A 15267-nucleotide genomic window follows, 5' to 3' on the forward strand; every position below is an offset into this window, starting at 1 on the left:
AAAAAAAAAAAAAAAGTCCTTATAATGACAGCTAATTTTATTTTTTATAGGTAGAAACAGTAAAGGGAGAAATAGAGAAAACAAAAGGTAATGATCTAGATGAAATAAGACAGAATGAATGAACTTTCTCTATTAAGGAATAATAATAAAACTTTCATAGAATTATACGTTTGCCTGGAACTGCTGTAGATATTTTCCATATGTTAACTTGTTTAGTTCTTACAACTCATTTTATAGACAAGGAAACTCAGGCAAGAGAAGTTAAATGATTTGCTCAGGTCACATAGCTAGTAAAACTGGGATTCAAACCTCTCCAGTCTTTCACAGTGTATGTGCTTAGCCAATAGTCCATACTATATCCTAAAACAAAGCATTCTTAAGATAGAAGGTATTTGTAGAGAGTCTAAACTCAGGAGATCTAGTTTATTTCAACAGCCTTTTTTCCTTAGTAAAAGTTAAATTCACATTTTAATTATATTTTTGGTAATCTTTGGAAAAATCCAGATTTTATTGGAATTTTTCTCAATTATGTTATGAGGAAAAAGTACTTATAAAAAATCATTCTTAGCCAGGCACCATAGTTCATGCCTATAATCTTAGCACTTTTGGAGGCCAAGGTGAGAGGATCACTTGAGGCCAGGAGTTCGAGGCCAGCTTGAGCAATATCGAGACCCCCCCCCATCTCTACAAAAAATAAAAAAAATTAGTCAGGTGTGGTGGCACATGCCTCTAGTCCCAGCTACTAGAGAGGCTGAGGCAGGAGGATTGCTTGAGCCCAGGAGTTTGAGGTTGCCATGAGCTATAATAATGCCACTGCACTTCAGCCTGGCAACAGATCAAAAAAAAAATCATTCTTCTACTCATTGTTTATGGTCTTAAATGAATTGTTCTGAAATGGCAGTATATTTCATGAAATTCCTCTTAACTGAAGCAAATGATATGGTAGAAGGAAAGAGCAAGATGTTTAAATTACCAGTGCATCCGAAAAACACATGATCATTTTTTTTTTCTTTTGAGACAGAGTCTTACTCTGTTGTCTGGCCAGAGTGCTGTGGGGTCAGCCTAGCTCACAGCAACCTCAAACTCCTAGGCTCAAGCGATCCTCCTGCCTCAGCCTCCCGAGTGAGTAGCTGGGACTACAGGCATGCACCACCATGCCCGGCTAATTTTTTCTATATGTTTTTAGTTGTCTAGCTAATTTCTTTCTATTTTTAGTAGAGACGGGGTCTCGCTCTTGCTCAGGCTGGTCTCAAACTCCTGAGCTCAAACGATCCACCCACCTCGGCCCAGAGTGCTAGGATTACAGGCGTGAGCTACCACGCCTGGCCTATGATCATTTTTAATATGCTTTCCTAAATCTCAGATGGTGACATTGACTTTCCTAAGTCTTAGATGGTGAAATATACATAACATTAATGACCAAACTGAATAATGGTAGACCAAAATCGACTTTGCAAACTGAATTTTGAGAGTTGAACATATACTACATATTGTTTAAATTAACTCAATACTGTCCTTGCTTATATAAACAGCATTGGCTTTGGAATCTGACAGACCTGCACACAAACTTCATCACCCTCACTTAATCAAATGTCACCTGAGTATTTAAACTTAATCTTTATGGTTTCCAGTTGTACATTTCATGACTGTGAAAGTCAAGTTAGTATTTTTAAAAGTTGCCTGGCATGTAATTTATGTTCTTGTGTTCAATCTCTCTCTCTCTCTCTCTAATAAACTTACCAAGTTTGTTTACACACACACACACACACACACACACACACACACACACCACACACATAGCCTAGGTGAAGATTTTAACATTATGAACTCTAATAAATAAACTGGAGTGAGTCATAACTATCTAAAAGGAAAGAAATTTCAAAACATTTTTCAGAAGAAAAATAGTTGGTATTTACATGGGGCATATTTGGAAATCTTTTAAATTTAGTGTCCTTTCAGAATGAACGTTAGCACTTCAACCTATCAAATTATGGATTAAAACAAGATCAAATATGAAATTTTAAAGGAAAAATGGTTATGTGGTAAAATAGATTTTAATTAGGCATTTGAATATGAGTTAGCTGCTTTGCTGAGAATGACATGAACTCTAGTGAACTCTAGTCATTCCCCTGGGCCACACCCACACGTATAAACACACCGTACCAGTGGTTTATCAAGATCAGGCCCTGAACTGATAATTTGCCTAGAACTTTTGTATGGTTTGAAGGCTATTCACAGTAATATAGTATCTTAGGATCTGAATGCTTTTACAAAGTTCCCATTGTATGGGTAACAAACCAATGTAAGTTAATCACTTGAACTGATAAGTAGTTAAGGTATTTTTTGTACTAATTCCAAACACACTTAGAAAAGAAAAAAAGACAGTATTTATTGTTTCTCTTGGCACTAGCACCACAAATTTCATGTCAATTGATTCTAACTTTGTTTTTGAAACTTCAAATTTACTCAATTTCTGGATGATCACCTTGTTTTCACCTTATTTTTAAAGTTTTTACAGGGCCGAAAATGTACAGTATGCCTGCCTTTTAACACCACGTTAACCATGGGGAACTGAATTGTGATCTTTAAACTGCATATATGAAAGATTCTTTATAATACTGACAAAGATGGAAGATATGTCCAATATTGAAATGAAAAGTCTGCTGTTGACTGTCAAACAGGGTGTGGGCTTTGAAATAGGTCTTTAGGTTGTGATTAGGTGAACTAATACATAGTTACTCTAACTCTGTGGCTTAATTTTGTAAGATGAAGGATGGGGTATGGTAGTTAATGTGGATTTTTTTTTTTACATAAAGAAAAAACATTTAAAAAATATTTACAGACAAAGGAGAAAGCTGAGAAGTTTCCCCAGTGACTTCTGTCAATGTAGATTAATGCATCCATTCATTCAACAAATATTTGAGTGCCCACAAGGTGCTAAGCCCTGGGATCTGATGGCAAACTAGTTTTCATCTTACTTATTCAGACATTTATATCATTTCCAGTTATATATATAATATAATATATTTGTATAAATATATACATAATATATATTTTTTAGTGCAGCCCTTAGTAATTTTTTAAAAATAGGCTTTAGTTTTTAGAGCAGTTTTAGGATCACAGCAAAATTGAGTAGAAAGTACATTGAGTTCCCATATACGCTCCTGCACTGCCCCACCCAGCCACTCCCAGTCATATAGTTTGTATGATCCTATAAACATCCACATGCAGATTTTTGTGTGGGCTAAGTTTTCAACTCGCTTGGGTAAATACCAAGGAGTGCAAGTGCTGGGTCATGTGGTATGAGTATGCTCAGTTTTGTAAGAAATTGCTAAATTGTCTTGCAGAGTGGCTGTATTACTTACTAATTTTAAAAAATAAATCATGAAAAATTACCACATGGTTTTTAATCAACGAAGAACTTCGTAAAACAGAAAAAGTCATTTTTCATCATAAAAATAATAATGCTCATATAAAAAAGCAGATTTTTAAAAATCAACCTATTCTATTTCTCAAAGACAAATACTCATCTGATGTCATTTCTTTCAGTCTTTTTGTCGTATGTAGCTTCCAATGTCACAGTTTAAACTCGATTTATCTAGAAATTTTATCAAAGATGATTTTCTTAGATACAACCCAAATCAAGAATCTCAATTATTCAAAATATGGTAACTTTTAAAAGTGTACCATGAAAATTTAAATATAGGCATTTTGGGAAAATATACCTAAGAGTATTAACTTGCCATAGTTTAATTGTTTTGTTTCTCTGAAATAATTTATATGACTGTGTTTTCCCAGCCTTCTGCTTTTTTCTTTTCTGGGAAATGGGACTTGAACCAATGCAATTTTCATTTCATTTCAGTTTAGAATCAGCTATAGTTAAATTATTTTGGTTTGGGTTTGGTTCAAGCCAAAAATGTGTTTCAACTACTTGGTTTGATTAAACATTCTGAATTATTTTCTCATTAACGTTCGATAAACTATGGCAATTCAATAACAGTCAAATTTGGATTTTGTTTGCTTCTAAAAACATTGCTCCTTAAAAATGTATGAATTCTAATATGGGAAAAATCAGAAACTGAACTTGGTAAAATTATTTTTCGCAAAGAGAGAAGGGCCCTTTAAATAAACAACCAAATAAAAAGAAAAAGTTAACTGAGATCAGCAATCAGGATCTTTGCTAGAATCCTATTCTGCCACGTGGAAGAAATATAGACTTTGGAAGGTACACTATCTACAGAATATTAGGATTACATATTCTAAAGTGATTGCTTCAAAACCAGGTTTGGGCAAACCTAGTTTAACTAGGGTCAAGTATAACTGACCTTTAACCAACTGATTATACTCAATTCCAGAAAATTTGTTAACTCTTAAGAATATCCACTTTCACCTTTTATACAGTATTTTCATACTGTATAAAATCTTTTGTTGTAAGGTTCCAGAAAACATTTTGGAAAAATGCAGAATATAACAAAATGCTATACTGAGTAGTTCATCAAGTCTAAGACAGCATTTATTATAAATGCAGCATTATATTTGACTAAGAAAAAGCACATGCCAATTAATTGTGAAGATGGCATTGACTGTGAGAGGCATTTCCATTTCAGAAATGTTAGGATGTGTTAAAGTGTTTTGTAAAAGTGTATCTTGGAATTGACTAACTACAATAGTGACATTTGAAAGTTTCTGTTTGAAATGTTATTTTCATGTTAGGATTCTATCCTACTTTTATCAACCAGTAACATTCAACAAGGGGGATTTGATTTCTAAGCACTGTTCTTTCCCACTGACTTTACACCGGTAGAATAAAGGATATCGAAACCAGGATTGGTTCTCAATACAGACACTAAACTGTTCTAATTATAGTTTATCACTTAATTGTAGATTGAGGTAGCTCATTCAATCATTAACTATAATAAATAACAATAATAAACTTTACAAAATTGAATTCAATTCTGAAATCTCTCAAGAGAGGTCATGGAATATTTAAAAGGAAATCATTTGCAATAGTAAACATTGTTTAAACATAAAATAAACGAGGAACAATATAAATTCATCTAGGTTAAAGAAACAAACAAAAACATTTAGTACTAGCATCTTCTTGGGCAGACTGAGAACATTAGGATAAATACTAAGTTACTTTACTATCCAAAGTAACACTTCTTTCCATTTTAGAGCAGTGCTGTCCACATGTGTAGTTAAAATTTTCTAGTAGCTAACCACGTTAAAAAAAATGTTGAAGTAAAATTTATTTCGTAATTTAACCCAATATATCCAAGATAGTATCGTTTCAACACGTAATCAATATAAAATTTATTAATGCGATTTCTTCCACATCGGTGTATTGTTTACACGCACAGCCCCATGTGGCTACCGTATTGGACAGCAGTCTTAGGGGATTTCAATGTCAACTGATTCTATACATTCTGAATTCGAGAATTTCTTTTATAATACATCCAAGGCGCTTAGAGATCTGTTAAAGCACATGGAGATTATTTTACTCTCGGGTCCGATTTGATCCAAGATCCCGCGGCATTAAAAGCAGCGAGTGGGGCAGGCAATGAGAAAGAAACCCTTGCGCCCAGGATCCTGGCCTGGAGGGCCTAGCCGTTCCGAGTAATGTCCCGCGGGGAGGCTGCGGACACGGCGTTGGAAGTTGAGTTTCGAGACAAGCTGCCTGGAACTCCGTGTCTTTCTCTGGGGGCCTTGGAACAGGAGAGTCAGACACAGGGAGAGCAGCCTTGGAGCCGGATACACGGTCCGGAGCCGCCACCGACGAGGGAGCCCAGCCCAGGGCTGCAGTGCTGCCTGCTCCGGGTGCCTCCGCCCGGCGCGGCTAGGTGGGCGGCAGCCGGAGAGAGAAGCCGGGAAAAACCCGGCCTGCGCGTAGCGACAGAAGCTTCCCCGGGGCGCGCTCCCGCCAGATACGCAGCGGGCGCGCGGGCGGCAAGGTGGGCGTGGAGGGGCGGGCACCGCGGGTCCAGAGGCGGGGGCGGGGTGGGGTGGAGCGTGCTGGGGAGTCGGGGTGCGAGCCGCCGGTTTCCATTAGTGCGCGGAGCTGCGGCGGCGGAGCAGGGCGACGCAGCTGCACGGCCGGGAGCCCGGCGGGGAGGCGGCGGGGCGGCGGCGCGCAGGCTCCGGCCGGCGGCCGCCAGAGTCCGGAGAGGCGAGCCGGAGCGCAGGACCACGGCCGCCCTGCCCACAGAACCCGGCCACCGCAGCGCCCGCGAGTGCGCCGAGGACAGAGCGCGGGCGAGAGCACGCCGCCGGGGGCGCGCAGGCCCTGCCCGCCCCTTCCGTCCCCACACCCCTCCGCCCCTTCCTCTCCCCACCTTCCTCTCGCCTCCCGCGCCCCGGCACCGGGCGCCCACCCCCTGTCCTCCTCTTGCGGGAGCGCTGTCCGCGTTGGCGGCCGGAGCGAGCCGGGCCGGGCCGGCGGGCCAGGGGATGGCGCTGCTGGACCTGGCCCTGGAGGGAATGGCTGTCTTTGGGTTCGCCCTCTTCGTGGTGCTGTGGCTGATGCATTTCATGGCCATCATCTACACGTGAGTGAGGGGCGGCAGGACAGGAGGGGCTCTGGGCAGGGGTCGGGGCCTCCACCGACAGGCGAGGATGGGAGGAAGGCATTTGCGCTTTGGAGGAGACTAGGCTCGGGTGGGGGTGGAGAAAGCTAGTTCTCACACTGTTTCCCCCATTCTCGCTCCCTTTGGACCGGCTGGCGCTGGGGGTCTCTGGCAGGGAAAAGTGTTTGGCGAGTGGAGGGGTCGCTGGGTTGCAGGCGACTGCACAGTCAGGAAGGGAGACCGCTCTTAACGTGTCAGGCGGAAGGTTGCTTGCTTGGTTTGATTGTGTTGGGGATTCGTGTGGTTTTTTTCATCTGGGCCAAGATGTATGGTGTATTGTTTTTTCTCTCGACCATGGGCCACATTTCTGTTATGATGATGGTGGTTTCCACTCTTCTGGGAGCTGCTCACAGCTACCTGGAGACCTCCGTGTGGATTTTCTTCTTCCTGGAAGAGCTGTATGCGCTTAGATAGGTGTGAAGCACCTGTCTACCTTGAAAAATGTCCACCAAACCTCCGAGCTGGTTTCATAGCTTTGAGTCCTGTTAGTTTGTACATTTCAGTATGGTTTTCTTTCCTTTTTTCAATTCCTCATTTGTTGTCTTGTTTAGATTTGTACCTATCCCCCTCCCGCCACATCTTTTCTTTATTTAACAAATGCGAGGCCTACTAGATACCATTCACTGTTCTTGGGCTGGAGACACTATGGTGAGCAGGACAGGCTTCCTGTCCTCGCGGAGCTTACATTCTAGAAGGAAGACAGAGAAAATAAAATTTCAAATAGGGTTGTTTCAGATAGTGATATAGCCTGTGAATAAAGTAGAACAGGGTGATGGGATGAATAGAGACATGGGTATGTGGCTAGTTTCAATATATCGACTGTTTAACTGTCTTTAAGATGAAATCTGCCTATATAAAGAAATGAAAGAATTATGTAGAGCCCGTTACTGATAAGGATTCCCTGAGCTTTTTAGCCTGTAAAAAAAGAACAACAACAATCGTATATAATAGCCTTTACCATGAACTAGAATAGGGTATTATGTTAGTAGTGGATAGGGAAGGACTTTAATAAATTAGTTACTTTCAGGGTTTTTTTCCTTTTTACTGCAGAAAAAGTGTACCTTTCCTTTTGGAAACACTACATTTTATTAGTGTAGTGTGGTACTTCCTGGGATTAGAAAAGATGCTACTTGTTCAAGATATGCTGATATTTCTTTGAACATGAAAGAAAACATGCCACTTGGATATTGTTGCTCTTAGTTTTTGGAGTTTGAACTGTGCTTGCTCCAGAACACATTCTGGAGTTCATTTTAAATATATGAATTCTTTAAAAAACAATGTTGCTACTTTTTCCAGTCATAAAAATTAAAAAATGCTTACTATGTAAGGAATTTATACAATACAGAGAGGAATTACCTGCATTACCTTGTTAACCTTTTGTGACTATGCTTCTAATTATATTTCTCCCTCTCTATTCCTCTCCCTCCCTCGTTCTGTTTGGGGGGGGCGGTGGAGAGAAAGGGACTATATTATGATTATTGTTCTGTAACCTCCTTTTAAAATTCATCTATTTAATAAATGCTTACTGAGAAGGTGTTTTGTGCAAGGCATTGTTCTAGGAGCTGGAAATAAGTGAAGAATGAGACATCCAAGGCTTCTGCTCACATGCAACTGCCATACAAAATGAATGTCATGATCATTTTTTTCATGTCAATAGATGTATGATCTCTACATCATTTTTAAAAGATGCATGGTATTTTTGGTTTATGAAGTACTAAGATTTGTCATTATTATTATTATTTTTTTTTTTTTGAGACAGAGTCTCACTCTGTTGCCCTGGCTAGAGTGAGTGCTGTGGCGTCAGCCTAGCTCACAGCAACCTCAAACTCCTGGGCTCAAGCGATCCTCCTGCCTCAGCCTCCCGAGTAGCTGGGACTACAGGCATGCGCCACCATGCCTGGCTAATTTTTTCTATATATTTTTAGTTGTCCGATTAATTTCTTTCTATTTTTAGTAGAGACGGGGTCTCGCTCTTGCTCAGGCTGGTTTCGAACTCCTGAGCTCAAACAATCCACCCGCCTCGGCCTCCCAGAGTGCTAGGATTACAGGCGTGAGCCACCGCGCCCGGCCAGATTTGTTATTATTGATAGGCATTTAGGTTGTTTCCAATTTGTTTAGATTGCAGTCAACACTGTGATGCATACATCTTTGAGAGATGATCTTAGTTGACATTTCTGAAAGAGCAATTATTGGGCCAGAAGTGGTACACGTTTTAAACCTTGATACATATTGCCCCATAGAAATGTTATATCTATTCATAGTCCTCCTGGTTACATTGTATGATGGCCCCATTTCCCTGTACTAAGTATCAGGCATTTTGCTACTTTTTATTTTCATTCCTTTAATTACTAGTTCCATTGAAGACTTTTTATATATTTATATGCTGGTTACATTTAGTCGTAAATTACACTCATAATCCTTTGCCTGTGCTGCATGCAGTCTCTTGTGGAATTCATCTTTTTCATATAAAGGTTATTTTTCTGTTATCTGTTACATGTTACAGATTTTTTCCAGTCTTTGTCTTTTAGCTTTGTAGGTATATTTAACATGGAGAAGAGTATGTGTACATGCATGTTTTAGATAGACATGTCTTTTGTTTTTTCTTTTGTTTTCAACTCTGGTGTAATTTCTTCCTCATTCCCCTCAAGTATGTGTTAGTCTCTGTTTCCTTTTAGTATTTTGAGCTTTGTTTCTTAATTTTTTACACTTTTTAATTCACCTGATATTTTACTTTGTCGTCTGATGAGATTTGGAACCCTAATTTTAGTTTCTAAGTATTTAGCCACTTGTCCCAAAATCGTTTATTGGATTTTCATTTCATTATCCCACTGTTTTGAAATATTATCTTTATTATAGACTGAATTCTTCTTTGTACTTGGGTTTCAAGGCTTCCAATGCGATTTCACAGACCTATTAGTCTTGTACCAGTATGCACTGTTTTAATTAATGAGTTTTTATTAATAGGCAAGCCTCTCATTCTTATGCAAAATTTTTTATGTTTTTTTACACATTTTTACTGAAAGGTGAACTTCAGAAACTTTTTTCCAGAATCTTAAGTAATCTTGTGGGGTTTATTGTTGTTATTGAAATTTTTAAATTTTATGGCCCAATTTAAAGAAAATTGTCTTCTTTCCATGTGGGACCATGATATCTCACCCTCCCTCCATTATAGATACAAAATGATAATATTACTCTTCTTTAATTAAAATTAACACTACTGATGTACCCTACTACTTTGTTTATACTCTTAGACTTGAGAAATTCCAGAGTTATTTTAACTGGGTTTTTTGTGCTTAATAATAAATGGCAAAAGTTTTCTTAAAATACTTTAAGTTTCTACAAACTGGTTGTCAGATTAAAGAGCATAAATCTGTGGGCTCCTAATTATTAAACTTATTAAGCTTATTTGAAATGTTTAAGTAATACAAATATGGTCATAAAAAATTGCTGAGAAAAAGTGTAAAACACTAAAAAGCCAATTGTTTATCTTTTAAAAATTAAATACAATGTGTAATGGTATCTAGTTGATTTAGACTCAATGTTTTATTATAGTGTATCTTCTTAAAATGAGATAAAAAGCGAAGTATTGATCTGTATTTTAAAAAATGGAGCTGAATTTGATTAATACAATGAACAACTCTTGTTCCATGAAATTATTTCTTCTGATTTTACAAATGTCTTACAATTCCTGTAAGCTTACAATTTAAAAAATTGTGATAACTTACAAACTAAAAAACCATTATTTTCAGTGTTTTGAAACCATTTCTTCTCACTGGTATCTCTGCCTATGGCTGCGCTCCTTTCCAATTTTAATATTGAACTGATACTTAATCATTTCATAACATATTTTATTATTTAATTTAATTTTATGGACAAATAATAAATGTACATGTTCGTGGGGTACATGGTAATGTTTTCATACATATAATGTGTAGTGATCGGATCAGGGTAATTAGCATATCCATCATCTCAAGCACCATTTCCTTGTGTTGGGAACACAATATCCTCCACTAGCTATTTGAAACTATATAATTTATAATTGTCATAAGATGTTTTAGATGGCAGATGTTTGTAGGCCTTCTGTCTGTAATGTTAGAGGTAACATTCAGATTAGAGTTATTTGAAATTCAAGAGTCTTACTCCTGAGATTTTTAATTTCCTAAAAATAACTAATTATAGCCTCAGCAGAGTTGGTTGTGATCTTTACGGGTTTGTTTGGGTTTTTTTTGTTTTTTGTTTTCTTTCTTTTTTCTTTTTGTGAGCACTAGTGTGGTTTGATAGCTTGGGGACTGAGATGAAATAATTAAAAGTCTGGAACTAGTTGTTTTCTTCCCTTTTTAGCCCTTAGGAGCCATCTTGCTGGATAATAAAGGTATGTAAGCAGTGCACCTTGCCTCATGCTCTTCTGCCTCTGTTCTTTTCTTCTCCCTCTTTCCCATCCCACCCCCCCGAGATTGTCATTTTTCCCTCTGTACATAATGTCCTAATGTTTGGCATTAGGCTTTATCTTTTCTATCAATTGAAGGTGCCAGGCTAGTGTAGAAATACTTCTTGTGTCTTAGATAGTAACCACCCTCTAATAAAGCAGAGGTCCTTTTCCTGGAGATTTATTTCTTCAAGTTCTGCTTTCTACAAATATAATATTTCTAATGTTTCTAGCATAACTTTTGGGTTGTTTTTTTCCCCCTGTGTTCTTCTTTTGAGTGAGGTATGATGCATAGCTTTTGGATGGAATTTACATACTCATTGTATCAAGATAACTGTTATAAACTCCCTGTCAAAAACTGGTTGTGTTTTTAGTGTAAACTTTAGCATTTGGAATATTACTTTTAGAGAATATGATTTTTGCCTTAAATTCATGAATACATTGGTGTTCTGAGCCTTAGTGGAATGTAAATTGAGACCTTTTCTGGGTTTGGTGCTGAGAATGCCCTTGGACTTGAGTCAAATGTTGATCAGTCAAGATCATTGCTGCACAACCACCTTTTGGTGAATGAATGAGGCAGTTCAGCAATTGAGCCCCTTTAACCTGAGCCTGGGAAAATACAGAATTGGACTATCATGTGATCGCTTTAAGGAGCAAAATGAAAATTGTAATTCAGTTTTAATACTCAGTGATGGTTGTATTTATTCATTATCTGTCCTTTCACTACATCCTTAGTTCAGTACACCTTCATGTTTACCCTAGATTATTGAAGCTATCTCGACCCACTGGTATCTCTAGCTACCGCCTTTCTGCCCTTCTACATTATATTTCTTCTTGTAGACTTATCCTTCTGGCACACTAATCTTGGATCATGTGCTTAAATCCTTACCATGACTTCACATTGCATCTGGGTTAAAATTCAAATTCCTTAACAAGACATGCATAGCTCTTTAGGAGCTGACCCATTCACTTGTTCCAGTGTCTTCAGCCACTTTGAATTACTGGCATTCCCCTGAATGTGCAGTGTACTTTCTTTAGAATTGTCTTTCTGTCCTTTCCTTGCCTTTCTTTTCTTTTCCTTCCATTTTTCCTTTCTTCCTTCCCCCTTCATCTTTCCCTCCCTTCTTTCCTTCCTGTTGAATTAACTCTTACTTCTTCAGGTCATTTGAGACTTTAGTTCTTATTGGGTTAGGAGCCCCCTCTTATGCCCCTCTGTAGTACCTTGAATTTACCTTCTAAATTGTAAATGTGTGTTCACTTGTCTCATTTCCTAATTAGGTTGTAAGATTTTGAGAGTAAGGATGATGTCTTATTTACTGTTTATCTCTATTGTCTACCGGGCATTCAGTTATTACTTGTTGAATGAGTGATCTTTGAATTTTTTCTAATAGCAATAGTAGATTTTTGCTCATTCATTAATTCAGTCTCAATTTGAGGTCATTGTTGTTTGAGGTAGATTGTCAGTATTTGGAATGTTTTCAGCAGCCATAGACTTTAATGAAATTAATTGGACCAAATGGAATCTTTATCTTACTATTTCTAACCAATTGCAGGTTAAAGTAGAAGCAGAGCTGTATCAATAATTTGTTTGTCTGTTGAGTCTTTGTTAAGTTTGACACCCCACGCCTACCCCAGGATTTTCTGAAGGGAATGCCTGTCTTGCCATAAATTACCGTTACACTTAGATCTGTCTTTTGGGGAATGCAGAGCCCAGGGCTATCCTGAGTTGGTTGACTTTTCCTCCCGCTGCAGAATTTTTTTATTTTATACCCAAAAGAGTTTAATTTAAACATTAAGTTCAGCTTTACAAGGGTAGCTTTAGGGAATTAGGTAGAAGAGGATAGGGGCATTCTCATTAGTTTCCCTTTGGTATGAAAAGTATGGATTTTGAGTTTATGGTAAATTTGAAGATGTTCCATATTTTTAGCACTATCTCCTAGATCCATATTTTCTGCCAGGTGCCTTTCTTAGTTGCTGTCAGCCAAATATCATGCTCTAAGCATTTAGAGCATGATAGTCACAGCATATGCCGTGACTAACCCTATTGTCACCAAAGGGTTAGTGAATTAGGGTTTTGTTTTTTTTTTAATTTCAGGATATTATGGGGGTATAGATGTTTAGGTTACGTATGTTAGGGTTTTGTTTTTATTGTTTTATTGTTGTAAAGATCTCCTATTTGTTTTCTATGGTGGTGGAATCCTTTATATTCTATGGTATGTAAGTCCATTGTCTGGTGGAAATAGTTTGTGTTTTCCCATAAAGCTAACTCATTATTGGTCATTTTGCCTTCTTTGGGGAATCTTGTATTAGGAAAGTTAAGGTCACACTTCAGAAGGTGTGTTTTGTGTTGCTGATGAAGCCTATTTTGATGCAGTACCATTTTTGAAATGGTAAGTGCTTTATGTTGGAGCAGTCATGACACACACTGATCATAAACACACCTTAATAGCCTTTCAGAGCACAATCATGAATAACGACAACGATAACAAAGGTCTTTAGTCATTGGAAATTGCTGGCAAGGACCATGTGAAGTAGGGGACCTGGTGATAGAGCAATCAACCTAATTTTACATGAAACATTAACAAGCTTGGTGGCATGGAGCAGGAGCAGAGGAAATAAATTCCTAGAGTCAGATAAATTGGTTCAACTGAATCACGCAGCAGAACTATAAAAACAGCATGATCCAGGGCCGTTAAGCAAGGGGAACTTTGCCCTTGTGGAATCCATAGTCTTCCTCAGAAGACTCGAGTGAAATTCTCTCGTGCCTCACTTGTGAAGAGCTGTATTAAGGTTGCTGTAGAGGCCGCTTCCAGCCAACAGAAGGACCAGGGGCATCACCCTTGCTTGGTGGTTCACCTATCTATCTCCAAAGGGTTTCCCCTGCATAACAGGATTACTTCCTGCTAAAGCCAAATTAGAAGACAAAACTGTAAAACCATTAAAAGTGCTACAAACCATTAAATCAAAAACTGTTGGGGGTGGGGGTGAGACTGAAAGATGAGAAGGATAAAACAATAAGCTAAAATGATGCAAAAGACAGTAACAGTTTTAGACACTGGGATGTTAGGGAATAAAAACCAACTAAGCTCAACTAAGGCCATCCCGTCAGTTGAAAGGTTGAAAATCCTTGTGCAGAGAGGCAATTAGGATTCATCAGGCTAAAGCAGCTGAAAAGTCCAGCAGAAACCCTGAACATTTCTTACTTTGGAGTTCTTTGAAGTGTTCCCCGAATAGATGTCCTTCTAGCTTACGGCAGAAAGCAGGACTCAGAAGGCCTCTCTCTTTTGCCGATGATTTATCCCTCACAACCCTTTAGACTTTAAGTAGATCTGAGTTACTTTGAGAAGTACCCAGATGGTACCTGCACTCCCCTTCCCTTCCCTGTCCCTGCCAGCAGGAGTAGCCCTGCAGCTACCTACTGTGAGCACCTCCCCCTCCCTGGCCTTGATGGTGGTGCTGCCTTAATTACATGAATGCTATTTTTTGATAGAGAGTGATTCTAGCTCCCAATTTAAAATTTAATTTAGAAACAATTCCTTGGGAAAATGATACATGTATTGAAATTTTTCTATGCTTTCTCTCTCCCAAAAATTGCCTGCTTAAGTTTCAGGATAATTTTTTTCATTAAAAATGAGACAAATCAAAACCAAAGCCATATAGGAAGTCCATTCTCTTTATACCCCAATGCATTCCTGAAAATGTAATAAAATCACATTTCTGAAAATTAAATGGACATATGTGTTAGGAGAGGAGCTTTTATTTTAAGAACACTAAGGATATTATTAAAATCTCAAATTATGGCTTCTGCTGGTCCTAATGCCTGGGACATGCCACCACTAGGTGACAGCTTTCCAGGTATTAGGGGGAGTGGGGTGGGAAGGCTGACTTGTAGCCTTTGCTCTGGGGACTGTGCCAGACATAGGGATATAATGGTCAGCAAAACAGTATAGAGACTCTTCTGCAATCCCTGGAAACATCTTCATACTAGAAGGTGGCATTGCTTGGATTACATAGTAACCAGTAGTTACTTTACTATATTGTATCTGCTGCAGTGTAGAAATAATCCTGCCCTTGCCTCTCTCACTCTCTCCCTCTACCAGAACCAAGTGAAGGGAGATTCTTGTGGCTTTGTGATCCCACATCTTGAGTCAGGCTCTGAGGATAGAGGGATTAAGAGAAGGCAGGACTTGACAGGTTAACCTTATTTTTAAAAAGCAA

General features: G+C 38.6%; 1 protein-coding gene across 1 annotated transcript in view; it reads left to right on the top strand.

Annotated features, from left to right (window-relative positions):
- The first annotated feature begins 6143 nt into the window (after positions 1 to 6143).
- UGCG (UDP-glucose ceramide glucosyltransferase) overlaps positions 6144 to 15267 on the top strand; it is a 47937-nt gene continuing 38813 nt past the window's right edge. Inside the window, 1 exon segment of the mRNA XM_012641193.1 lies at positions 6144 to 6545. Coding sequence (XP_012496647.1) covers positions 6448 to 6545 — 98 coding nt within the window. The 5' untranslated portion in view covers positions 6144 to 6447.

This window comes from Propithecus coquereli, unplaced genomic scaffold, assembly GCF_000956105.1.
Source record: "Propithecus coquereli isolate 6110/MARCELLA unplaced genomic scaffold, Pcoq_1.0 Scaffold163, whole genome shotgun sequence".
Classification (NCBI taxonomy): domain Eukaryota; kingdom Metazoa; phylum Chordata; class Mammalia; order Primates; family Indriidae; genus Propithecus; species Propithecus coquereli.